Consider the following 26,948-nt stretch of genomic DNA (forward strand, 5'->3'; position numbering starts at 1 on the left):
GATATGCCAAAAACAGTAAGGATCCCGCTGGAGCAAATCGATGGCAGTGATAGTGATACAGTGATATTAATATAATTTAGTTTCCTATATTAATCATATTTTATGATTATGCACATGCACACTGCAAAGGAGACTGATAACAGTCATTTGTTTGGTTTGAGGCCACATGCCGCGGTGCTCAGAGCTTACTACTTACTGGCTCTTTGCTCAAGGATCACTCATGGTGGTGCTCCTGTGGAATGTAAGGGGTCCCAGGAATAAAACTTGGCCCTGCTGCAAGGCAAGCGCCTTACCTTCTGTACTATTGCTCCAACCCCACAAGAGTCACTTTTAAAAGAATTCATTTTCTTTTCCTAAGGGCCAGCCTGGCAGAAATTGGCTCGCTCAGACCCATGGCGCTGTGGAGGGTGTGCCACCAGCAGCATCTGTGGACCACCTGGGCCACACCTGGACATACTGCACTGCTGAGGCCCTCACTCATGGCCTGTGCACTACCTTTAAGGTAACTCTCAGGTTCTATTTTATCTTTGAGGTAACTAACTCTCTGGTTCTATTTTATTTTTATTGAAGCAAAATTAGTTTTTACTAGAGTGTGTTTGTTTTCAGGGTCCAATACCCAGTTTTTCAGTGCCATGGGTCGATCCAGTGCTGCCCAGAGCAGGGCACTACTCTTGCGTCTGTGCTGGGGTTGGGAGGACCCCTCCTTGGAGGTTCTAGGGGGATCTTGTGGTTCAGGGGATTAAACCCACCCAGCATGTAAAGTATATGATTGGCCTACTGATGTCTCTCTTGGTCCCCACAGTTTATTTTCATTAGGTATTATCCATTCCTATGCTTTATTTATTTATTTCCCCTTTTTATTGATTCACTGTGAGATACAGTGACAAAGCTTTCATGGTTGAGTTTTAGTCATACAATGATCAATCACCCATCCCTTCACCAGTGAATGTTTCCCACCACCAAAATCCCCAGTATCCCCCCTTCACATTCCAACCCTATCCCTGCCTGTGTGGCAGACAATTTCCACAATACTCTCTCTCTCTAGTATGATTACACTCAATATTTCAACACCAGTCCCACTACCACTCAAGCCTGCCTAAAAGGCAATGCTAGATAATTTGTTTTTTATTGCTTGTTACGGCTGCCTCTCCTGGAAGGCAGCATAAAATGAGGCCCCCATAACTATACCACCGGACTACGCGTCAAGCTGTTTTCACTTGGGGCACCCCAGAAAGGGGAAGGTGAGAACCCTCCCCGCCCTAAAGGACCCAGCCACAGCACCCGACCTCCACTACCCAACAGCTGCCACACTCCAGGTCGCTTTACACATGCTCGGTTCGAGCCTGATGCATGAGTGAGCATATTCCTGGACCACACGGCTATGAAGACGTTGCAAGACATATCATCATAGAGGCAAATAAATATATATGCCTCTCGGAGAGCCCAGCAAGCTACAAGAGTCCCGCCCTCATGGCAGAGCCTGGAAAACTCCCCGTGGCCTATTCGATATGCCAAAAAAAAAATAACAATAACAGATCTTATTTCTCTAACCCTGAAAGAAGCCTCCAATCGTTGGGAAAGACGAGTAAGGAGAGGCTGCTAAAATCTCAGGGCTGGGACGAATGGAGGTGTTACTGGCGCCCACTAGGGTAAATCAATGAACAATGGGATGACAGTGATAATAGTGATACAGTGATTGCTTGTTATGGATAGCATATAATGTCTAGGAATTCTAAAATTTTAATAATTAGTCTGGAGAGATCTCTGAAGTGAGCTGCTCAGTTCCAAGATTCGTTTGTGTGTGTCTCTGGATCATGGCCGTGTAGGAGCTTAATATGTAGCTGGGGCAGTTTGTGGGCATCATCTCAGAGTCCCATGGGTTGGTAGCGGGGGAAGAAGAAGGACTGGCTCCTCCCTGTCCTGTGAGGACTGGCATTTGCCGCTTCTGCTCCCACCTACCTGGGCTCTTTGTTGGATCCTAGAAGATGGCAGCTGCTGGGATTCCTAGGGGGCAGGAGGGGGGACAGCACCTGCTCCTGTCTGGAGTGACCCGGCCAAAGTGGCCTATTGCAAATTCCAGAGGCATCTCTGCAGCAAGATGCTCAGTTCCGAGATTCACGTGTGTGTTTCTGCTTAATTTAATAGACCATCTATGATCGAGATGACCCACAATTTGTCTTTGTCTTCCAACGGATTTCATGGGGTGTAACTCCCCCCTCCCCACAGAGTAGTGCCATGCATGTTTTGTAGCAAAAGCTAAGAAAAATCCTTGCCTTTATTTTGTTTTCATAACCCTCCTTATCCCCCACCCAGACTAAAATGAAGTGGAAATAAGTCTTCATTTTGTATTTTGGTACAATGACCTCCCCCGTTTTCACATTTTGGTTTCAAATGATTAAAGGACTTGCTGCAAAAGTGTAAGCCAATTTCCCCTGGATGCTACTACTTTCCCTCTGCTTGAGAACCATGTCTCAGGGTGTGGGTCAATGTACAAGGTCATGGGAAGGTGAATGCAGATGATGAGAGCCAAGTTCCCTGGGTCCCTTCTGTGCTCCCTCCCAAAGCAACAGATAAAGCACCATGACACATAGCATATTTGCCATTACATGTTTATTCGATATTTTTGACTATTTACAAACCTTTGTGTTACCATTCTGATGAATCAGATTATTTGTCAAATCATATTATTTTTCATGCAAGATTGTGTAAAGGGGGCACTGGGTCATCTTGGCAGGGGCTGGGGCTGCAGGGGGTCCCTGTGACTCTGGTTACATACTCCTCTTCCTCTCTTGTGGTCCTTTTCCTCTCTGTACTCTTCCTCTCTTGCACTCCTCTTCCTCTTTTACTGTTCACCACTCTTGCAGTGCACATCTGTGTTTCTCTGGGCTTTCTTGTCTTCACCATGGCACTGCCTGAAATGCCTTCTGAAGAGTTCTCTGGCACCGCCCGATGTCAGGTCAGGCAACATGGCCACCTGTGAACTTCTAGCTGGCTATTACTGAGCCCTGCACATATAGTCTAGATGACCCCGGCCAAATGTGGTCAGTTACTAACTGATGTTTATCAGGGAAAGACAGTATCCCACCACTCCCTCCCTTGAACACCCAATACTTAAGAGATTTCTCATTGCTCATGGAACATTACACAACTACCATGAACACACTACACTTTCAGTAGACTAAGTCATAATTTTCTCTAATACTCATCACAGGATGTCATGCAGGTGGATAGGGAGCTTCATGGACACATTCATTACCTGAAAACTCAAAGGCTAGCTCATCTATGGATAGAATAAGGAACCTTTGCTACAAATGGCCACCACCATGGCAAAAGTCAAGTCTAAATATGCCAAGACCCTGCAACTTTCCTGCTAACGGGATAGCGTAGGTGGTAAGGATGCATTTGGTAAGCCCCAATAAGAACCAAGGGACCATCCCTGATCTCTATAGGGGTACTCCACAGTTGCAGATGAAACTGCCAAGACTGACCAGGAAACCTGTCACCCACTTCCACTTTGTGTCTTCCCCACTGCTGTGCATTAAGGGTTCTAGAGGGACTCCATGAGGCATCTCAAGTGACAGAAAGAAAGAGAAGGTGGTGGAGAGGTCAAGTGGGAGTCACTGCATCCCAGTCTCGGCAAGACCCTGCTTCTACCCAAGTTTCAAACAAACTCATTGCCAGAACGTGCCCTTTGCTGGCCCAGGACCCAAGGAACGCTCTGTGGTGGCCTCCCAAAGTGCTCTGACCTTTGACAGTTGAGGGGTGTGAGGGGGTGCAGGCAGCCAGTTGAAGTGTTATTGCTTGGCTGGACACAGTTGAGGATGGGGATGAAAGAAGACAACACTGACCACAGACCCACACAGAACATTACAAGGGGGTTGGAGGGGTTTGGCGGTTCCTCCAAAGGAGCCAAACTACCTCATCTGGACACTGAGTCTAACACAGTGGATGTGAGATGCAGCGAAATTCAACTGCTCTCATTGCAGCAATGTAGGGCAATTTATTCTTGATCAGATAGGAGTATTTATAAATAAGGATATTTACAGTTGGCATCTCAGCCCCAGCCCCTCTGCTTTAGCCCTTTCCTTTGCGTGGCTGCCAGACACATCTTACAAACCTCTTTTTTGTTCCCACTGCTCTGAAGAACTATCCATCTCCCACAGGGCTCAACGTCCCGCAAAAGCTACCAAAATGCCAAATACAAATCAAATAACCAATGTTTGGGTCCTCACAAGCAAGGCTTTCAATAGCAATTTCCCATCTAACCTGGATCTTTCTGTGAGGTGTCTCCAAAAAGTAAAACACAATCTGAAACATTCCCGGGGCAACTTTCTTTCAGCTGTCTTGCAAAATGTGTTTGTGCAAATATGACAGCAAGTATGTTGTGCAAATATGACAGCAAGTATGTTTAATGATCATCAAGTGTGATTATGAAAGTATGTATGTATAGCTCTCTGTGTTTGAGTGTGTCTGGGTGTGTACAGGGAGAGACACTGCTGAAGATGAGTGCTACCTGGGTATATCTGCATATGTGCGTGTGGATGTGTATGTAGTCTGGGTGGGTCTGTGCATGTGGGAGGCTGGATTTCTAACCTACATACCAAATGAGAGAAGGCCTGCTGGTCAGTCCGTGGCTCCTTCACACTTCCTCCTTAGTCAATTCTCCCACCCACCTCTCTGACTTTCTTGTTCCCTGGCAAGAGTAGAAGTTCTAGACATCTTCCCAAGACAAGGTTGAGGTTCTGCCAACAACTATCACAAGATGGGCCATTTGAGTGCCTCCACCTCAGAGTGGGCCTACTGCCTTAGGGCATGCAGCCATTCCCCAAACTGTGAGCATCCCGTGGGCCATTTCCTCACCTCATCCACCATGCTGTTGTCTCCAGCCTTCATCCCATCAGGCTTCTGAGGTGATTCGAATAAAAGAATGAGTTAAAAAGCTATATACAACCATCCCTCCATCTCTCAGATACCCAACCCTATTTCTACAGGATGTTTCTGTCCTCGATGCATTGTCACCTCTATTTTAGCACTCCTTTCCTTCCCAAGCATCTCTTTCAGAACAGAGCAGCATGCTCTGCAGCCCCCGCTCAGCCCATGACTGAGATTTCCTACCTCAAGATGCAAAATGATGACTTCCCAGGACTACAGGCGATTCCTTTGATGGTGGAGGAATGGGAGACCCTGCCCTTGGAACAGGGAATTAGAAAAACAACAGTTACTTAGCCTGCCATGGGGCTCCCCTGTGTGGAAAAGGGCCAAGGGCATCCTGGCGGCTCTCCAAGAGCCACCAAAGACAGTCTGTGCTTTCTGATCTATTTCCTTTCACACCCATTCAAATGAGAGAAATAAACAGGTATGAAACTATGCGCCTATATACACCAAAATATAGCCATGTAGGTACACACCACACACACAAATCACAAGTCCACACACCCTTCTGTAGGGGTGCCACACACAAGCATCCACACATTGTTATATATACACACATATACACACTAGTATAGATTTGTACCAATTTACATAGAGCTAAATAGCTCCTTAAATGGGCATAAGTACATAGCTACATGACGCACATAACATCAGTTTTACACAAAAACACAATCACACAAACACAGTTCAAAGGGGAGGTGCTGAGAGGGTAGGAGAGGTTTCAGAGGAAGGAAGGGGGATACTGGTTGAGCACTTGGGAAATCTTGATACCACAGGGCCTTTGTCAATGAAGAAATGGACTTGACAAATTGAAGCTCAGGCATTCTACCTCCCTCAGCTGCTCCTCATGGTGGGCAGTGGCTTGCTTAATGCTCACTGGCAGATCACTAACCTCTTCCCACAGAGCTGCTGGAAGATGCATCCTGGGACCCGGCAGATAAGCAGTGCTAGATGGAGAACCCCCTTTAATAAAGGACCAGAGAAGGCAAAGTATTCATTGAGAGTGTTCAGAGGAGAAGAAGGAAGAACAAGTGGCATGGTTCCACTACTCACCAGAACCCGTTTCAAAGCACAAGTTTTATTTTCCCTCTTGACCAGTTTTTCCTTTTCAGGCTCCCACAGCACCTGTCTGAAGATGTGGAGTCAGAGAAGCTCACTGACACTTGCTAAGTATGGAATGGATGGGAAGGATTAGTATTTAGATGCACAACTCTTCTTATCAGCTAATTCTGATCGGTTGGCAAGGCAGACATTGCCTACCCCTGGTTTTCTTTCACCAAATTCTTGCTCTGTGATTAGAGAGCAACTCATCTCAACAGATGTACAAAGTCTCTATTGTTAGGCTTTCTGAAGCGGAACTAGGCAAGAGAAGTTCCAGTCTCTCAAAAGCTGCTAAATCTGGGTGGTCCCCAACCCTATCATTCACCTCCTGCAAAGCCCTACTGGAGGCACTATGTTTTTACTCCATCACCTGACCCACTGGCTATCCCTGAGTCACTCTCTACCCTGAACTATAACACTAAATACAACATGCAGCAGAAAATAGTGTGGGAGAGGTACTTGCAAGCTTCCCGAGGACCAGCACCTTGCAGCTCGCAGACAAGGCCAGCCACTCCCGCTGTGCACTCCAGCCCTACCCAGTTGACTTTCTCCTATGTAATCCCAAGAGGGCCATGAGCAAGGACCTTAATCCCTTGTAGGAGAAAAGAAAACAAGACAAAGGGAACAGAGAAATGCAGTGCCCCAGAGGAAGAGCAAGCCTCTTAAATTCCTTAGACAACTGGCCTCTTGGGTGCACGCAGCTCTTCTCAGTCACCTCAGCTTGCCCGAGTCCTGTCTGTTTGTCATACTCTGAGGAAAGGTGTGTATCCTCTAGCAGGAAAGGAAAATCTATGTCTTGCTCTCCTCCAACTCTGCCACCCCCTCTTCCAACCAGAACTTTGTGACAACTCCTCGCCTTGAGTCTGAAAAGCTACCCAAAGGAAATGGGGACAAACAGTCAAAGGGCACATGAGGGCAGCACACAGCATGCCTGAAGCTCCATGGCACCGAGGGCCTACATGAAATGGAAAAGCCAGTAGAAGATGTTGAACACCAGGAAGGTCAGTGGGAAGATGATCCGGCAACACTTGTCGATGGTGGGGATATAGGAGGGGTGAAGGATCTTCTCCATGAATGTGGCATCGTCAGGCAGACTGTCGTCATCAGAGGAGCTGTCTTGCTCGGGGCCCAGGAACTCTCTGCTGAGGTCTGAGCTCTCCCCCTCGTCACTCTTGGGTCCCTCTTCGATGTTGCAGGCACTGCGCTTGGGTTGGATGTATTCAGCCAGGTCTATGGGATCGTCTTCAAGGATGTCACCAAGACTACGAGGGAAGTCGCTGTCTTGCCTCTCTCGGGGCCTTTGATCGTGGCTCACACCTGAGGTGGATGTGTCATCAAGGTCTTCAGTGTCAGGGTGGCCGTGGGCCTCCGCATGCAGGAGACTATTGAAGGGAAGGGCCCTGGTGCCCTCCAGGAAGTCAAAAGGGGTGTGTGCGGAGGTGGGGGGCACCTCGTTTAGGCTTTGCTTCGTGGCTCGAGAGGACTGAGTGGAGACAGACGACAGGGAGCTGAGGCTTTCGGAACTGGCCAGAGGGGCTGACTTGGACACAGTGCTCAAAGGGCTGCAGCTTTCCGGGCTGGCCCGCCTGGCCTGCCGCACGGAACGTGCTGGGGAGGCACCTTCATCATCAGACACATTCTGAGAGTCATCAGAGTTAGGTCTTGGGTGAACAATCACGATTGGAGGGGACGGAGGGGTGGGGCGCTCCTCATACGGACCTGGGAGCTGGTAGCCAGCCTCTATGTCCCTCATCTTCTGGGTGGTTTCCTGCTCGTTTTGCTGCAGATTTAGAACCAAAAGGCTGTTACACGTCGTGACCCGCGGCATCGCAATCCCCCTGCCTGCATGTCCCTGAGGCGGCTGCTTTACTGGGCACTCTGGTGCATGGAGGAGGCCCGGCTCCTCGGAAGGTGGGTTCATCTCTCTGGGAAGTGGGGGTTGGTGCATGCAAAGGTACCATTAGCAGCAAAAGCTTAAGCATGGTTTGGAGAGTTGGGCAGGCAAAGGAAGGAGGAAGAGGAGGCTAGCGTGCCTTGTGTCTGCTGTTCCCTTTCTGCCTCCCCGTGGTCAACCTTCCCAGGATCGTATTGGATGAGCAAATCTAGTCCTGCCATTCATCAGGCTTGTCTATAACTTTGGATAAGGGCTTGACCCAGGAGAGGGGGACGATAAACTGTCTCGTTCTTTGTTACCTTATGTGAATGTGGGGGGCGGTAAAGAAACGTGGACAGGCTAAGCTTAAGGGTTGCTCAAGGGAAGCTCTACCTTTCAATTTAAAAAGAAAACTAGGAAAAATACTTCCTCAAAGCGATAGCGGGCCATGATTCTCTGGATTCTTCTGCGTCGCCTATTATGGCCTCGGATGTTCCTTCGGTTGTAGTAGACGTAGTTGATGAAGGCATATTCTATCACGGACAGGACCACCATGAAGAAGCAGACCGCCATGTAGACGTCGATGGCCTTGATGCAGGTCATCTGGGGGAGGCTTTCTCGCACGAAAGTGCTGAGGGAGTTCAGGATGAGCGTCGAAGACAGGCCTGTGGACACCAGGGCACAAGGTTAGTCTCAGGTGGCTGAAGTTCTCGGCAAGCCACAAATCTCCATCTCACAGGAAGGAACCGTGTGGAGTGCTGGGGATCGAACCTGAGCCAGGTAGTTCCCTGAGTCCACCAGGAGTGATTCCAGAGTGCAGAGACAGGAGTAAGCCCTGAGCATCACTGGGTATGTCCCCCAGAGAAACCAAAATACAAAGAACTGAAGTTCTACCTACTTAAACTGGAATTTGAAGTTCTTACCAAGTTGGCCCCTGCTGATTTCTGCCACTTACCCCACAAACCCCAACTCCTGCTCCCAGGACCTGTGATTTTGCCCCCAGGTAGTAGTCCCTGTGACTTTAATCAAGTTCGTTCATTTCAGTGAATGAATGCCAAGTTCTGTGTCTCTGCCTCCTAAGACTTCAAATTCCAGTTGAAGTAACACTTCATGGGTGCTCTATTATTTCTGGCCAACCAGCCTGGAAGTTCAATGTTGGAACTTTTTTCTCCTTTTGGGGGCCACATCCAGCAGTGCCCAGGACTTGCTCCAGACTCTGCACTCAGGAATCACTCCTGGAAGGGCTCGGGGCACTTAATGGGGTTCCAGGAATTGAGCCCTGACAGGCTGTGTGCAAGGCAAGCTCCTTCCCTTGCTCTCACACTCCAGCTCCATCACTCTTGGGACTGTAGATGCAGTTGCTTGGGCCTAGAGGTGATGCTTGGGGGACCCCTGAGACACAGTGGGTGATGCTCAGGAGACCTGGTGTCCTGGGATGGATCTCAGGCAGGGTGCATCATGTAATGTCTGGGGCCTTTGGCACAGCCACAGCCAATAGGATGGAGGGACCTTCCCTATGATCCCTAGGCAATCAGCAGGGATGGCTACTCGGAAGCTCTCTGTGGGCTGACAGGGCATTTTGATATGATGCCGAACCAGTGTTGTTTCAATTGGGTCTCTGATCTAACTGTATGAAGCTAGGAAGTAATGAATTCCGCTACTTTGGGTACAATGTGTCAAGATCCCGGCCCTGCTTGTTCCCACACCTGTTTGCAACATCAGCATCTGTGCTGGGGATTACCTGAGCACCTACACAGAGATACCCATTGGGAAGGCTCCATCTCTATTTTCTTGCCTGAACAGGCAAATGATATTCCCGGCACTCCTTTTTTACTCTAAACTTTTTGTGTGAGCAGAATGACCCAAGTTCTTGCTTGTGGCAGGCACAGGACTTACCCAGTGTCACCCTAGAGGTGGAGCATTTACAGCTCATCCAAAATGTGATCCAAGAGGTAATAGTGAGGAGGATGAGAGGCCAATAGATATGCAAAATGTAGCCAGACAACTTCCTCTGCATCCAGAAAGTCAGTACCAGGCTCATGTAGGAACCTGGCAAGAAAACATGCTAGTATCAGGGCAGTAGGACTCGGGGGATTTTCTGGGTGAAGAATTGCAGGATGGAGGGGAAAGTGATGGCAGTATCCACTTCTGATGATCCCTCCTGAGCAGTTCGAACCCCTGACCCTCTTTGCTGCCTTAAGACCAGTGACAATGATGGGGATTACTTGGCCCGTAGGCACCAAGTCTGCTCTCACTTCCTTCCCTCCTCTCTTGCTCCAGACTAACTGAGAGTGTGTCGGGGGAGAAGAATGAAAGCTTTCAAAACTGCAAAAAGATGAAGGGAGAGACACTGGTCTCTCTTGTTAATCAACCAGAGCGTGAACCCTTTTCGCCTATGCAGGATTAGGCCTGGTCAAGTGCTTCCCCATGCATTTCCTCACCTGCAGCAGGAAAGTCATTGGCACTTTCGTTGGAGGGGGGTGAGGGTGGGGTGGAAGCTATCCAGAGCAGAAGGAACTAGGAGAAATGAGGCAGCGTAGAGTGGAGAGTCAAAGGCAGAGGACCCTGGAGCTGATCAGGACATGGAAGAGGCGAGAGATGGAAAGGAGGAAGGGATGAGATTCACCTGTGTAGAAACTGGATTCTTTGTGCTCCAGTTTCCTTCCCAAGAAGGTGAACTGAGGGATGATCAGATCCTCAGAAATCTGGACGGCTTTTTCATTGCCATTCCAGTAGAATGTGACATCTTCGCTTGAGTAGGAATCTGGGGGAGAGAAAGGCACAGTCCATTCATCTTAAGGGGCCTATCAGGGACTCCTTCATGTTTTTCTGAGTCTGAGCATGAGAGAGGGCTATTTGGGAAGAGAACCCTTACTGTAGAACTCCTTAGCTAAGAAGGAAATCAGGGCAAAGAGAATTGATCATACTCAGTAGCTTGTGCACAATTCTCTGATCACAAGGTATGGGTGTAATTTCCCGATGGGGTTATTTATACTGTCAAGACCCCTTTCTCCCAGATGCCATGTGCATCTCTGCTGTCTGATGTTTCCCTCAAGGAAGGGGAGGAAGAGAAGAGCTGTGCCTTCCTCCTCACAGTCAAATCTGCATCTAGATCCCCAGGGGCTGAGACCCTCGGGGAGGCCCGCAGGTGCTCTACATACAGCTCTCCACCCCCAGCTTGCAGGTCTGCTTGTCCAGAGGGTAGTTCTTCAGATCTATGTCACAAGGTACTGTGGCGGTGAGTCTGCAAGGGAACAGGAAGAAGAAGAGAAAGTCAAGTCAACTTTAGGCAAGAAATGCTTCTGATAGAAGCAGTCAGGAGTGTGTGTAGTGGGGAGGGGCCCAGCACTGACTCAGGTGCTCACATTACATTGATGTCCTCCCTCTACTTCCTTCCTTTCCAGAGGAAAAGTGAGTTGCAGTTGAGTAGGGAGGATGGGGAGGAGGGGAGGGACCTGTAAGTCCAAGAAACCAAGAAATGTGGCATAACGTGGAGAACAGAAGCTGTGTGAAGAGGAAGGCGCTCAGAAAGACTGAAGGCGAGGGCGGCAGGCAATGCCGAGCTCCCAAGAGTGTGTGCAGGTGTGAGGACAAGCTTAGCCTATGGATGGAGGCGGTTCTGGCAGCACCCCCTCTCTGGGGGAGCTTCCTAGGAGAGTACTGAGCTGTAAAAGGATTCAGGTCAGGTGCTGGGCCCGTGAAGGGAATCTGAGGAGGGGCTTGGAGGAGCAGGGGTAGAGGTAGAAGCCCTTCGAGAGGGAAAGAACGTGCCCCTGGGGCTCTTGCCTTCCTGCTCCAGCCTCTTCCTTTGACCCCTTCCCTGATTTCCATTTTGTAGAGAAGTGTGTGTGCGTGTGTGTGTCTTTTCCTGTATCCTGGGTAGCCTTTCTCTGCTGAGTCCTTCCTTTCAGTTCGTTCTCTGGCCCCCCACACCTTGGTCCATGAAAAACTGGATGGAGCTGAGACAAAGGGCAGAGGAGGAACACCCTGGAAAGAGAGCTGAACTCTGCTGCTGCAACTTCTTGGAGAAATTATCTGAGCCCTGTCTCTCATAGGGTGCCATGAGAGCCTACGACCACTGAGGCACTGCGCACTCAGATCCCCCATCACTGCGTAGGCTTCAGCTTTCAGGCAAGCAGAAAGGCAGTAAGAGAGAACACAGAGGTACGGGATGTGGAGTGGACAAAGGGCTCTTCTGGTTGGGAGGAACAAGGAACAGACAAAGAGGGAGCTGGGCATGAGTTGAAGGAAGGGCAAGGCGGCAACGAGCCACTTTAGACAGAAGCAAGAGCAGAAGTCAGGGACCGTATGCCTGAGACCAGGAGTGGGGGGCCCACACTTCAGTTACTGGCGGGGACATGTGAGGGGCAGTGCAAGACATGCGGGGACAGTTCAGGGTTCCTCTCTCTATGTGTGTTCCTGAGACACTCAGTGGGAAGAAGGAAGCCCACTGGAAACATCCCCAGGGCCCCGGAGCTCACTTCATGCCATACTGCATAGTTCCATCTGGCTGAAGCCGAATCATGCGATTCTCCAGAGGTTCCATGTACATGAAATTGTCCCTGCTGTTGACGATGTGGCAGTCAGGGTACCACAGTTTCTTAAGCATCGTGTGACTCAGCGTCAGGTTCAGGTCCGTTTCGTGATATGCTAGACGTGAGTCTTTCCAGGTCAGATGAATATACATGGAGACGGTATAATCCTGGGGAGAGAGGTGAGGCCCCACAGGAAGTGAGCTTACTTGGCTCTCCATTTTCATGGAGCATGTATAGACCCAGGACAGACAGAGAGGAGAACCAAAACATCTGTATGTGGAATATCAAAACATCAAATATCAAAATGCACCTGGTGATTCTGAGTTAGGAAAGAGCATTAGCAGCTGTTCAAGCTTTAACACGTCTCTTCCAGAATGTATTTTCTCCACACCTCTGGACCATTATCTTAGCCTGTAGTGATAACAATTCCCTTTCTTTAGAACTCCGTGGTTTACAAATGTATTTCTAGAAAATATGCTGCTTGCTTGGACCTACTGTGGAATTTTAAAATTTGTTTGGTTATTTCTTCCCAGTTTGATTTAGGTGCTCTGATTTATGATACTGGTCAAGGTAGTTTCAGCTAATTGTGCCCCAACTTTATGGGCACTCCCAGCTTTGGCACCTCCCTACCAATACCCCATGGTCCACTCCTCCACCCCACCCAACTCCATTAGCAAACCCATTGAAATACTATTACAGTTTGGGTCACATACTCACAATGGTGTTGATGCTGATGGTTCTGATGGATACATTACCCGCCACTCTGCAGTGACGTCATGTTACATTCAGTCAATCTTCGGCTTGCTGCACCCTACTCCCCTGCTCGCTGCATTCTGTTAGGCAGCGCCAGTGGTCTGCCCTCATCTGACACCTTCAATTCCCTGCTCTTGTTCCTCTACATAGTGAAGATGAGTGAGAGCGTGGCACTCTCCCTCTGATCCCCTCTGTTTCCACTGGAGTTCCAGTGAACTGTACAATGAAACTGTTTCAAAAGAGAGTCATGCTGTAGGGCAGAATTAACTTCTTTTGAAAAACCTTCTACTTGTGAGATTCATTCGGGTCAAATTGTGTCATTGCCATTTGTTTACTCTTATTCTTGGATAATGACCCTTTATGAATACACTACATATGTTATTGGTTATATGACTGTCATACCAAAATCAGGATGAAATGAAAACTCTGAAGTCAAAGCTGGAGTTGATACCGGCCAAGAGGGAGAAGAATGTTCAATGCTCCTGCCTCTGCATGACGGGAATCCTCTGACTTTGGACTTTTTCCAACCTTGTGGATTCTCCCTGTGGTCTTATATCATATTTTACTGATTAACAACAAGATCAGGCATCTGCCATATGTCTCTTTGCTATTTAGTTCTATAAAAGTCAACTCCCTGTTCAAACATTCTAATCACTGCCTAAATATTTTCTGTTGCAGTCAAAGAAATACATACATGTCCAACCCCAGCCCTTTGTGTGACCAAGTATGTTAGCCCACTCTGACTTATTCTTTCACACTTGTTATACTGAGTTTGTTTCGCAAGATAGGAGTTCTAGAAATTTTGGCCCTCTATATTATTACTCTGGTCTATATTATTACTCTGGTCCCTAGTTTGTATTTGTATTTTAAAAGCTTCATAATCCACATGAATTTATCGACTTTCCCCCTAACTGACAGTAGTTTCCAAGACCTACAAGATTTCTCCATGTGGATTCTGTTGTGGGCCAGCCACTGAGGCTGGCTTATGATCCTGCTCTTCCCCAAGCCCTTTGCCGAAGCTGACATACTTACCAAAGACTCTTCCGAGATATCCTTAATACTAGTGATATGCAGAGATATGCCCACAGGCACAGGGGCACCTACAACACAGAAAGACATGCTTACATGCAAGGTAGGTGAGAAGTTTAGAGCATGGGCTCAGGAGCTAGAGTGTCAGAGTTTGAATCCCAGTTGGATCTGTGACCTTCAGCCAGTTACCTAAACTCTTCAAACTTCATTTTCTCCTGGGAAAACGACAACACTGATTTCATGGATTAATGCAAGTAAAGCACTTCGAGCTTCTAGGCTTCATGATATGATAAAACAAGTAAAGAAAGGAATGAAGCAGTCTTTCCTAGATTTTTTCCTAATTAAAACTCAACAGAAACAAGCTCAAAACCAAAAGATATTTGTCATATGGTGCATGTGAGCATGTTTGTGTATGTCCATATATGAGTGGATGTATGTCTTTGTGTGAATGACTATGTGAGGTGTATATGTGAGTCTATGAGCATGTTCCACGTATGAGGGACTGTGTGTTCCCATATGAGTGGATGTGTCCCTTTGTGTGCATGAGCACATATGGTCATGACTGTGAGAGTGGATGCATAAACATGTTCGTGTGCTTGAGCGTGATATCTGAGAGTAAGTGTTGCATGTATATAGAGTCATCTTGCAGGAGTGGATGTATGAGTATGCTCAGGGGCAGTGAGTGCATATGTTTGTGTGGGATTACATGTGAGTGTATGTATCTGGGCACATGTGAACAAATTTGTGTTTGTATATCTATGCTCATGTGTGTGAATGAATTTGTGTTTTCTTTCAAATAGGTAAGCATGTTTACATGCAGGTGAATGTGTGAGCATGAACTTTTAATTTGTTATGAGCATGTTTGAGTGTATAAACATTAAAAACTCAATATTTCAGTGTTTTCATGGGAGGGATGTAAACATGACTGAGTATGAGTGTGTTCCTGTGAGTGTGCTTGTGAGGTAGTAAGAAAGTGCAAGAATGTGAGCATGTGCATACACTGGAGCTATTGTGCAGTAGTGACTAGGAGTTGTCTGTGTGTGAGCCCATTCACTCTTTCATGTATCTATGAATCTAGACGCATGTGAGTGAATGCGTGGTCATGTTTACAAGTATAGGGTTTTCACAGAAGTGGAACTATTTTATGTCTTGAATTAACATGTCTGTGTATTTATGTGTGTGTGCATGTTTCGGGTAAGACTGTACAGGCGCGTTAATGTGCTTGACTGAAGGAGTGTGTAAACGTTAGCAATTCTTTAATGTATAAGTCAATGTGTATTTGTATGTATGCAAATTTGGGAATGCAAGTGAACATGAACATGTGACTGCCTATAATGCATGTGAGTGAACGTGGTATTTGGTGACTGTATGTGCAACTTTCTTCATATGTAAATAGTAAGGGCAATAAATCACATTATGTCAATATTTATCAAGAATAATGCACTTCTCACTTGTGAACAGAGTATATGGATTTAAATGAATTTGTGAGCATGTTATAAGGCTGGAGTGATAGCACAGCGGTAGGATGTTTGCCTTGCATGCGACCGACCCAGGTTTGATTCCTCCGCCCCTCTTGGAGAGCCCGGCAAGCTACTGAGAGTAGCTCGTCCACATGGCAGAGCCTGGCAAGCTACCCATGGTGTATCTGATATGCCAAAAACAGTAACAAGTCTCAAAATGGAGACATTACTGGTGCCCGCTAGAGCAAATCGATGAGCAATGGGATGACAGTGATACAGTGATACAGTTATAAGTGTAACAGCATGTGTTAATTTAGGTGTATGGTTGGATATCTGAGTCTATCAGTGAATGAGTATCTGTGTGTGAATGAAAGTGACATAATGACTTTAGTAAACCCATAACCATATTTATGTGTTAATGTGTTACTGTAATGATGTAAATGCATTTTTGAAAATATTAATATGCATGTGTTTATGCATGCAGATATGTAAGAGTGGTAATGAATATGTTCATGTGATCATGTTTCTTAAGTGGTAAATACTACCATGCTAACATATAGGGTGAATGCATAAAGCAAACATGTTCATGTGCACATGTGATCATGTACATATACTGGTAAACTTTTGAGCATATTTTCTTCATTAGTACATGTATCAGGTTTATTTGAATGTTGGAGCACATAACAGGTGAGCATTTTGTATGTGACTCTATATGTGATATATATGAATAGGTGTTTGCGATTGTTCATAAAGGAGCACACACTGAATTTGTGTCTGTGTTTGTGATGCTTTTGTATGTTTGTATATTATGAACATGTCTGGAAGTGAATGTGTGCACATGAACATCTATGTGTAAATGTGTGAATGAGGATTTTCAGTGTCAGTAGATATTTGAGCGTGTTTATATGTCTATGTGAGCATGAGAACCAGCTGTCTTCTGTGAATGAATTTTTACATTTGGTTGTGTAAGTAGATGCTTGGGAGCAATCATATATGTATATAAGTTTGTCAGTATACACATGAATGTGAGTGCATGTCAGTATACACATGAATGTGAGTCTATGTGACTTCTTTGTGAGCCTGTGAGCATGTCCATGTATGAATGGAAGTGTGACTGTGTTCCTGTGCAGATGTGAATAGGTGAGCATGTGCACATACGCAAGTGTATCTGTGTCTGAAAGATTTTGTGAGTGTTGGTGTATATGAATACGTTAAAGTGTACATGTGATTGTATGTTTATGAAGATGTGTACATGTGAGTGGGTGTATAAGTGTATGTTATCTGAATGAATTTGTGTGTTTGATTTCAGGGTTGTCTGCATTTATACACAAATATGTTTTGATATACATAGTTATTTGATCCTGTGTTTGTGTGCATGTGTGAATAAATTTTGAATGTGCTTGAGAGCAGATCTATGAATACATGTGGGAATATATTTATGTGTATATAAATATGTGAACGTGTATGTTTGCAAATTTGTGTACATGAGAACATGTGGCTGTGGAAGCATGCATGTGTGTATTGTACATGTAATCATATGCTTGTTAATGCATATAAATTAATCTGCATGTAAATTAACTTATGTGTTGCATATTATGTCTAGTGTGAATTGGTGTGTGAGCATGTTTTTGTGTATATGTGAGCATTTGTATGTAAATGTATATGACTGTATCTGTGTGAATGAATTTGTGAGTGTGTTGAGGATTCTGAAGTGTGCACAGATGGATGTATACTCATGTCAATGTGTGTGAATATGTGATCATGAGCATGCAAGTGTGTCTGTATGTGAGTCAGTTTGAGTATGTGTTTGTGAAGGTGTTAGTGAGTGGATGTCTTAGCAGATTAACAAGTGTATGTAAATAGGTGAGCATGTGCTAGTGAGTATGTTAAAGTGTGTGCATGTATGCATTAAATAATTTTTACTGTGTAAGCATGTCTGTAAGTGGATAGGGAGAATATCATGTGTATTTGAATACATATTCACTTATCTGTGAGTGTGAAAATGAATTCATGAGTGTTTTGTTTATGAGAATGTTTATATGTGAATGGGCATGTAAGCATGTGTGTATGTACAAACACATGCACATGTGAATATGGCTGTGTGAAAATTTGTATTTGTGTGAGGGTGTTTCCTCATCAGGAAACATTTAAGCATGTTCATGTGATTATGTGATGATTTGCCTGCAAACATTTTTAAGTGTGCATGTCATAAATGTTAGTGTTTATATGTGAACATGGCTCTATAACTGGTGGCAATACCATGCATAGGTAAATGCGTGTGCATATTCCTTAGTACATGTGTCTCTGTGTGAATAAATTTGTGAGTGGGACCTCCTAGCTAGGAGGGCCCTTCGGGATGGGAGAGGCGGGCTGAAAGTAGACTTAGACTGAACATGACGGCAAGTTAATACCTCTACTGCAAACCACAACACTCAAAAGGAGAGCAAAAGGGAATGCCCTGCCACAGAGGCAGGGTGGGGTTGGGGGAGGACAGGGTGGGGGTGGGGGGAGGGATGCTGGGACCATTGGTGGTGGAAAATGGGCACTGGAAGAGGGATGGGCACTCGACCATTGTATGACTGAAATGCAAGAATGAAAGTTTGTAAGTCTGTAACTACCTCACGGTGATTCACTAATAAAAAATCTAAAAAAATTTGTGAGTGGAATTGAATAGATGACGATGTTTATATATGTGTGAAGGTGCCACATATTTCTGAATATGTCAGCGTGGGTGTGGGGGAGAATGTGTTTTTGTGCATAAATATGTGAGGCTGCATGTGTATGGAGGAGTAAATCTGCATGTGAGTGGATATGTGAACGTGCTCATGTATGTGAATGAGAGTATTTGCATGTGAATGAATATGAGTATATTTGTGCATGAAAGGTGCCTACATGTGAGTGGACTGTGTGAGCATGTTTATGTGTGTATGTGTGATCATGAGCATATGACTACAAGTGCATCTGTATGAATGAAGTTGTGTTTCAATAAGGGGAAGTCTATGTGATTGGGCATGTGCTCATTTTTGTATGCATAGAATATATGATTATGAGCTTGTACATTAGCATGTATATCTGTGTGAATGAATTTTTGATAGTATTAGTGTATGACATCAAGTCTGTGAGTGGATATGTGAACATGTTCATGTGTGTACTTGAATATGTGAGCATGTACAAGAGTTCTATGTCTTTGTGTGAATTAATTTGTGGATTTGTGAAGGTGCTACCCATGAGTAGATGTGAGAGAATGTACGTTTATTTGTACATGTGATTATGTGCTTGCTAATGTATATAAATGTATTGTATGTTAATGAATTTCTGGTGTATTATTGTGTATAGGATGTCTTGTTTGTGTGTGTATGTTTTTATGTGTGTGAATGTGAAACCACAAATATTTTAATATATTTGACTGTGTCTATGAATAAATTTTGGAGTTTGTTTTTGTATGTAAGCCTGTCTGAGTGGACATGTGAGCATGCTTCCATATTTATAACTATGTGAACATCTGCATGTGAGTGTTTATATGTGATTGAATTTGTGAGTCTGTGTACGTATGGGAAATGTCTGGGTATGAATAGATTCATGAACATACTTGTGTGCATATAGGTGTTTAAAATGTGCATGTACCTGAGTATCATTATGTGACTATGAATACTTGTTTTTACAAGTACTACTTTGTTTTTCTTTTCCTCTCAGTTCAGTCTCTTTATTTCTGAACTTCCAGTGTGTAAATGAATGTCTGCGAGCACATGCATGTGCATGCAACCTATTAACTGTGTATGAATATGTGTTTGTGAGAATGTGGTGATTTGCTTGTCAATGAATGGAAGTGCATCTACCTGAATTTGTGTGTTGGTGAATGTCTGAATGTGTGATCATTTTTCTTTGCATATGTAAGAATATGAATGCATCTCAATGGGCTTGGGATGGGTTTGTTATAATAATGTCTGCATGTGACTGAATGCATGTTTTTGTTTTTCTGTGAATCTGCGAACATTATCGTGTAAATGAGGTTGATCAGATGAATGTGAGTGTGTTTATACAGGTGAGCATATCTGCATGTGACCAGATGCATGAGAATGTTCATGTGTGTGTATGTGATCATATGCTTGTTTGTGTATCCAGAATTTATGGGTCAGAATTTATGAGTGTTTCTCTGTGAATATGCATGTGAGTGGCTGTGTGAGCCTGTCACATGTGTATATGAATATATGCAGACATACATGTGAATGCATGCCTTTGGTAAATGAATGTATCAGTCTGTATGAGAACATGTTTGTGTGTGAGTGGATGTGTGAGCACATTTATGTGCAGATGTCAATATGTGGGTTGTGTATGTGAGTGCATCTCTGTGAGTGGGTTTGGGAGTGTGCTCAGCAGTACATTATGAGTGTGTGTGTGCCAGTGTGTTACTGGCGACTTTGACAGACTTATGAGTAGGTTTAGTTCCCTGGCTTTTTCCAGGTGTAGGTGTTAGCACTGCCCACTGACAGGATTCCTATGTGATGCTGGATGTGAAAGTACACAATAAATTTTATCTAGAGGGCCATGAAAAAATACACTTTTATGACTTGCACATTGTGCAAAAGCTGCCTCCGTGCCCACCCCAGCCACGTCATTATTCCTGTGTATGACATCACCTGGCTGCTATGGAAACACGTGTGATGCTGCAAGCTGACTGTCTAGAAGTGAAGCTGCAGAAAGGCGAATGTTATTTCCTTCCTGGTGGTTCAAAAAAGTAAAGGGCTACTGGGAATAAGTGTATGAATGGCAGCTGGGAAGAAATGAGCCTCAGTTGAGGGCATAACCTCAACTCTAGCATTTAGGGCTATGTGCCATGCAGCGACGGGGCTTTCTAGAAAAGATTCTTTATTATATAGCCTCCCAGACTCCCCACATGTTTTTCAAGGCTGGAAGCTGTGGCAGGTGGCAACAAACCCCATAAGGGTCAAAGTGTCAGACTTCTTTTCCTAGAACATTCCCTGCCACTAAAGACCCCTCCTCTTGGTAGTCCCCAACTAAAGTGTCAGCTCAGAACCCCATCCCATGCTCCCATTTGGAGGGCTCAGTGGCAGGTGAACCGCATTCTTTATGCTCCTCCTCCAGGGTCCTGGGTCCCTGAAGGCTTAGAAATTCATCTGCACCTGGGCTCTGTGTGTGTATGTGTGTGTCTGTGAAACGCCACCATTCTCCCTCCCCCACCCCCCCAATCCTCCCCCCGCCCCCTCCAAGGATCTCCCTGTACCGTTATCTACTGTTCTGTTCCAGTGAGGCTCTCCAACCCCCTAGATCTGCAAGCACGGACAGTGCTGTGTGGCCCCACCCCCATCCCCCGCTAGGCATCAGGTGTCAGGAATCCTAGAAAAGACCTGAGAGCCCCCTAAGGGGGAATGAACAAAGAGGAAGGGGTGGGGTTGGATGACCAGAGAGGACGGGGTGTGGGCTGGCTGCATCCCTGCACCCCCACCCGTGGCACACTCACCTGGGGTCCACTGGGCACTGGAGGCAGGTCTCTGAAGTCTCGGGCTCAGACAGCAGAAGACAGCGCGGCATGCACCTCCCTTCCCCCTCCCCGCCCCGCTCCCTGCCTTACCCCCCTCACGTGGTGCTGCAGGGCACCCCGGGCTCCCGGGATCCCTATTCACAGGGACCCTGGGAGCCCGGCCGTTTGCTTTTCCACCCTGGGGAGAGAAGCACTTGGAAGCGGCAGCAGGGCGGTCCCCGGGAAGAAGTGACACCTCTTTAAGGCGCCCTTGTGTCTTCCTCACTCTGAGTTTGCAAAGAAGCATCCCCCAGCCAGGGAATGCCACTGTGGCCCCTAGGCATGGGGGGAGGCGTCTGTCCCATAAGGCTGGGACGAATCATTTCTCAGCTTTGTTCCTGAGAGCCGCGTGTGGAGCTGAAGGCTTTGACTTTTTCTTTGACCGTTAAACAAAGCCAGAAAACACTCCTGAGGGGATCGGGCTGGATGTTTAAAGACGGTGCAAGGGCAAGGGATGACGAGGTTTGGTGGGGCTGGTGGGTGAAGTAAACCTCGGGCCGCCAGCGGGTCTGAGCTGGGGGGAGGGTCGTGCTTAAGTGGACCCGCCCCACGGAGGAGGAGAAACTTGGAGCCCCGGGGCCGGGTTTGGGTTCCCGTCTTGCAACCTGGTATGGTGGCGTTTCTCCACTCCCTGTGCTCTTGTAAAGGAGCGTGTGGGGACAGAGAAAGCTTAGTGGGAGATGCTACATAGGGCGTGTGGGGGCTCTACTGCCCTTGACTCAGCGTCCTCTCCCGTGTGTCCTTGTCTTACCTCCTAAGTTTGGTCTCAGACGGTTATCATAGCGGGACAAGAGTCTGTCCACGATGCCGAGCACCACGGTTTCGTTGGCGTACTTGTTGCTGAAACAGAAGTCAGGGTTACAGTGCCAGTCCGAGAACAACAGCACAAGGGGCAGGTGTCAACCGGCCAGGCGCACACACACGGACACGTGTCCCCACGCCTCCCTGCGGCTTCCCTCCTTCCCTCCCTCAGTGAGTCAGCCTGACACACAGCTGCGCAGTGTGCTGCAGCCTCCTCCCCCAGCCCCCTCCCTACGTTGATCTAGAGGGAGGGGCCCAAAGACTGACAGGCAGGGCTGGGTGGAGGTGGGGGAGGGAGGTGTGAGGATGTCGGAGGCGGAGGCGCCTCCTCCCCCACACGCAGTCCTCTGGCCCCTGAAAAGCGGGAGGCCAATAGCCCCAGCTTTCAGCAGGCTGCAGTGGGGCTGGCCTTGGGGCTGTCACTGTCAGTCTGAGGCTGGATCTGGCCTACCACTTTCCCAGACTCGCCACAAAGCACTTGAGGCAGACAGAGACTTGTTCGCATCACATGTCAGACACTTTTCTGAACAAACCCTGTCAGATAGGAGGGACCTAGGGCCCTTCCACAGACTGGGGTCTTCAGGGAGCAAATGGAAGTGGATCCAAAGAATCTCTGCAGAAAGCCCATCTTTCTAGAAGTCTCCGGTGCTCACCCATTTCACCTAGACCCTTACAGCCAGGCTCTCTCTCCCCCCAAGGGGCTTGAGAATGAGAGCAGGCCCGGGTATCACCATGATCCTTCAGGTGTTTGACCACTGACCAAAGTCAGTCAGTCCCTGAAAATTTCTGTGTGCGTGTGTGCACGAACCTGCGCGCCTGCTCGCCTGAGCTCATGTGTGCTCACTGGCGCAGTCATATGCTGGGTTGAGGTCACTGCAGGACTCGGCTGAAACCCTGCCCAACGCGCCCCCCCCTCTACCTTTTTCTGCATACGTGTTCTTTCTGGTTTGCCATTTCAACATTTTCCGAATCATCTTTGGCGGTACAATTTCATTCTGCACCCTTCCAAAGTGTGCCCAGGAATTATTCCTGAATTAAAGCAAGGCACGGCCACCTGTCTGACACCACACGTTATCCATCTGCCAGTAAAACGCAGCCGAGAGGCCAAGGAAAAACCCGCGCTCCGGTGTAATCTACATGTCAAGGCTGCTGGTTTCAACATCTCTTCAAACAAGCGCAGACCCGAACAAACTCGAGATGGCAGAAACAAAGCCCGAAGCCTCCGGCGCCGCCGCCGCCACCGCGCGGACACACACCCGTCCCAGGCGCGCGGCCGCCGGGCACCGTCCCGGCTCCGAGGGGGCCGAGTCCGTCACTCCGGTCTGCGCCGGGCGGAAAGACACGCAGCCGCGGCGGGCCACGCGCTCCAACTCGGACAAAAGACATGCAACTCGGAGAGCATCCAACTCGAACAGGTGTCTCTGCTGTCTAGGTTTCGCCGCTCGCCCGGGCTCCGAGTCTCGGGCTCCGCGCTGCCACCCGCGCCCACGGAGCGTGGTCCCCGGAGCGCCACCCGCGGCGCCGTTCCTGGGGGAACTGTCAGGACCCACCCCCACCCCCGAGTGCCGGCAGGGGCGCCCGCCGGGCGGGATGATCTGCAGGACCAGGTGAGCGCCGGCCCCCATCCCTCTCGCCTCCCCCCTCCCGGCCCCACCTGCTCTGTCCAAACGGTGCCAGGCCGCTCCCCCCGCCCACCCCTGCCGTGTCGTGCCCGGCCGGCGGCGGCCGCTTACTAGGCATAGCGCTCCTTCAGGTCTTTGGACGCCTGGGCGCCGGCATCGTGCTGCTTTCTCGAGGGGACGCGGCGGTCCTGGCCGTCGGCGATCCAGGACCTGATGAACATGACCATCACGAGCAGGCGCAGGGTCCTTCGGAAGCGCATGGCTGCGGCTGCTCGGCGCGGGCGGGAGGGTAGGGCAGAGCGCGGCTCCGAGTCCGGGAGAAGCGGCGCCCAGACTCCGAGGTGCGCTCCGTCTGCGACCGGCCGGAGCGTCCACTGCAGAGCGGCCGGTGCGTCTGGCTCCGCCCTCTCCGACGGCCGCACCGGCCTAGCCAATCGGGTTGACGCCAGGAGGGGCACCGAGCCGCGCGCTCCTGCCCCCGCCTCGCTCCTCGCCCCAATGGGATGCTTGATCGTGCCCCCCCGCCGGGCCAGACCGGGGCGGGGCCTGGCCGGGGGTGGGGGGTGGCTGGAGAGGAACTGAACACGCACTTGCCTTTCCGTCTGCGAAAATACTCCTTTCCCTTTCGGGAGAACCGGGGCCCTGACTTTGTGTGCCCAAGGCTCCCTAGACTTCTCTGGCCGAATTTGCCTTCCGCAAGAGCTGGGCACTGCGAAGGGTGAGGGGTGGGGGGTCCCCCTGCAGCTTCCCCCGACTCTTCCCTGCAGTGGCGCGCGTATCACCGAGGGTTTCGTTGACAGAGCTCAGACCCCAGCTGTCTGAAGATTGAAATTTTCTAGAGAGTTCTTTGGGTCCCCAAGACAAGTGACGGGGAAGTGAAAGGGCTCCCCAACTGGGGTCATCTTGAGCCTTGAGTCGGAGCGTGCGGAGTTGAAGCAAGGGTCCAGGGTTGCCATCAGGAAAGGGGAGAAGCAGGCAGAGGGGTCACTACAGTATTCCCGCACGGGGAAACCTCTAGTACTTTCCCTGGAAAGCGCTTGGAAGAGAAAGATCTCAGAGGATAACCTAATCCCCTCCATCCTTCCGGTATCAAACCCACGAGGAAGCAATTCAGAAAGAGATCTCAAGACAGAGAAGAAAAGCCTCTGCCACAGAGGCAGGTGGGGGTGGGTGGTGAGGGGGTGATGGGAGGGAACCTGGGCACACTGGTGCTCACCTGTGGAGGGATGGGTGTTGTACTATTGCGTGACTGAAATCCAGTCATGAACAGCTTTTTGTCTATCTCACAGTGATTCGGTAAAAAAAGATTTTTTTTAAAAGAAAGATCTCAAGAATTCAGGGGTCTGAGGAGCAATCAACAGAGAATTCAGTCATGTTTCCCAGTGCTGAAGCTAAAGGCGCGCAGTTGAGAAAGGTTAGAACCAATGAAAACTGGCTTCAATCTCACTCTGCTCCCCAGAACATTCACACCCACCTGTCTGCAGCCCGCTCCCAATTTGCTCAGCATTCTGTCACTCTTTGGGCTGCTTTCTTGTGAAAACCTTCAGTTGCCCCTCTGCCCGTTTCCCACAGCTAAGGGTTTAAACTATCTTTTTATTGACCGAGAATCTGTGGTTTACAGTACTGTTAATGATGGTTTCTCATGCACATCATTTCAACTCTAGACCCATCACCAATGTATCCACCTCCCTCCCTGAAGGATCCCAAGGCCCCTCCCCTTCAGCCACCCCTGTCGTCCCCCCTTTGGACCCTTGTCACTACCTTGTGTCCCTCGTAGGAGAGAGATCATTCTGTATCCATCTAAGGGTTGAACTTTCTCTCCCTGCTGTCTTCGCTGGCTTATAATCAAACTCTGAAAATATGTCGTGGTGTTCCCTGCTTTCTAGTAAGTCCAGCGGAAGTCCCTCTCACCTTCAGGATATTTGGTGATTCTCTAGAGAGGGGTCAAGCTTCCTGCTCCTTTCCTGTCTCCCTTGCCATCCTCTCTTTGCCACTGCAGCAGATGCTTTGCTTCCTGCTGGGCACGGAAAGCCAAATGGATGGCGCATGCCACAGTTGCTCAGTACAACCCACCCAATTGCCCCTGGTCTCTGGCTCATCCTGCTAGAGAGAATTCTCTCTTGGTAGACATGTCAGGACCATTCCAGACGTTTGGTCCCAAGCATCTATCTGGATTGTCAGATGGGGGAACCAAAGGATCCAGAGCACAAGGATTGGCCCCAGGTCCCAGCGCACCAGAAGGAGAACCAGAACCCCTCTCCCTGGTTGCTCCTTCCAGAACCCCGTTTCTCAGTCGAACTCAACTTGGCATGGAGTTCAGGAAACCGCCAGCAGGTGGGAGTAGATTTGTTTCGAATCAGCGTGTTCGAAGGCCGGCCGGCAGTCGGCTGGTGCCTTATTTATCAGCAAACCAAGAATCAAGCTTAGGATTTTATGTGCGATGATGGGTAGAATGAGGAGGAAGAATTCATGTCCAGAACTCACATCCCAGAGAGGGGCCCTCCGTGGAGGGGCATTTGCTTGAAATTTCGAACTCACAAGACAACTAGCAGCAAAAGCAAATGCCCATATCATTTGTGCAGTTGATTAGAATACCTGTAAATATCCAGGCTGAACAGACATAATTTTGAATAGGGAATAATGGCTCTGTGGGAGCTTATTTCTGTTATGGACTATTTGGATAATTCTAACATCATCTGTGGACTATACAATATAGACAGAAGGTCTGCAGGGAGCTGGTGAAAAGCACCATGGTCTGTCCCATCAACTGGGGCCAGACCAAGTTTTTGCTGGTCTTCAGTGGCCTGCGTGCTGGACATTTCTCATCTCAGGTATAGGGGAAAGAGCACTGACTTGAAAACTAGCCTATCCATATCCCCAGGTTCCACATAGGAACCCCAATCTACCACATGACAGGGAATGTTCCAACTGACTGCAGTCTAGCTAGCTTGGAGGAAAACAAGAGGTCAAAGAAATAAAAGGCAAGAGATTAAGCAAAACCCAGCCCTGCTCACCACCATACACACCCAGTGTGAAAAAGGAGGAGTAGGGAAAATCATTTCAGACTTTCTGATCCTGACTAAAGAATCTAATTGTTATTTTGGAATCAAGTGGAAGGGAATGACTGACTCGGAATAGTGCCTTGGAAGAATTCTTTGTTCCATTGTAAAGGAAGCACTGACTAGCAGAGTGGTCAGTAAGAGCAGTTAAGGAGAATTGTTTCCCTCTGCTCCTGACAATGAAAAGCTTGGCAATCAAATGGGATGAGACATCAGAAGAAATCACCTTCATAAAGAGCTAAGA

At 48.0% G+C, this 26,948-nt stretch overlaps 2 protein-coding genes across 2 annotated transcripts; both read right to left on the bottom strand.

Moving 5' to 3' along the window:
* Window positions 1–5,524: 5,524 nt before the first annotated feature.
* Window positions 5,525–8,525, bottom strand: LOC129400007 (gamma-aminobutyric acid receptor subunit theta-like). The gene is made up of 2 exons (XM_055122226.1): window positions 8,300–8,525; window positions 5,525–7,813 (listed from the first exon to the last, which is right to left on the bottom strand). The coding sequence occupies exon 2, from the start codon at window positions 7,784–7,786 to the stop codon at window positions 6,989–6,991; it is 798 nt and encodes a 265-aa protein (XP_054978201.1). The 5' UTR covers window positions 7,787–7,813; window positions 8,300–8,525; the 3' UTR covers window positions 5,525–6,988.
* LOC101553149 (gamma-aminobutyric acid type A receptor subunit theta) lies at window positions 8,303–23,905 on the bottom strand. The gene is made up of 8 exons (XM_055121091.1): window positions 23,757–23,905; window positions 21,974–22,062; window positions 14,227–14,294; window positions 12,388–12,608; window positions 11,068–11,150; window positions 10,533–10,670; window positions 9,803–9,955; window positions 8,303–8,571 (listed from the first exon to the last, which is right to left on the bottom strand). Exons 1-8 carry the CDS (start codon window positions 23,903–23,905, stop codon window positions 8,303–8,305), a joined length of 1,170 nt encoding a protein of 389 aa, XP_054977066.1.
* Window positions 23,906–26,948: the final 3,043 nt, after the last annotated feature.

Source organism: Sorex araneus, chromosome X (assembly GCF_027595985.1).
Source record: "Sorex araneus isolate mSorAra2 chromosome X, mSorAra2.pri, whole genome shotgun sequence".
In the NCBI taxonomy this organism is placed as follows: domain Eukaryota; kingdom Metazoa; phylum Chordata; class Mammalia; order Eulipotyphla; family Soricidae; genus Sorex; species Sorex araneus.

Coding starts and splice junctions, on each gene's coding strand:
- LOC129400007 (XM_055122226.1), bottom strand. CDS start 7,786: ATGAGGGACATAGAGGCTGGCTACCAGCTCCCAGGTCCGTATGAGGAG.
- LOC101553149 (XM_055121091.1), bottom strand. CDS start 23,905: ATGCGCTTCCGAAGGACCCTGCGCCTGCTCGTGATGGTCATGTTCATC. Junction 22,063..23,756: donor CTGAAGGAGCGCTATGCCTA/GTAAGCGGCCGC, acceptor CTTCTGTTTCAG/CAACAAGTACGCCAACGAAA. Junction 9,956..10,532: donor AGAATCCAGTTTCTACACAG/GTGAATCTCATC, acceptor TTTTCTTGCCAG/GTTCCTACATGAGCCTGGTA.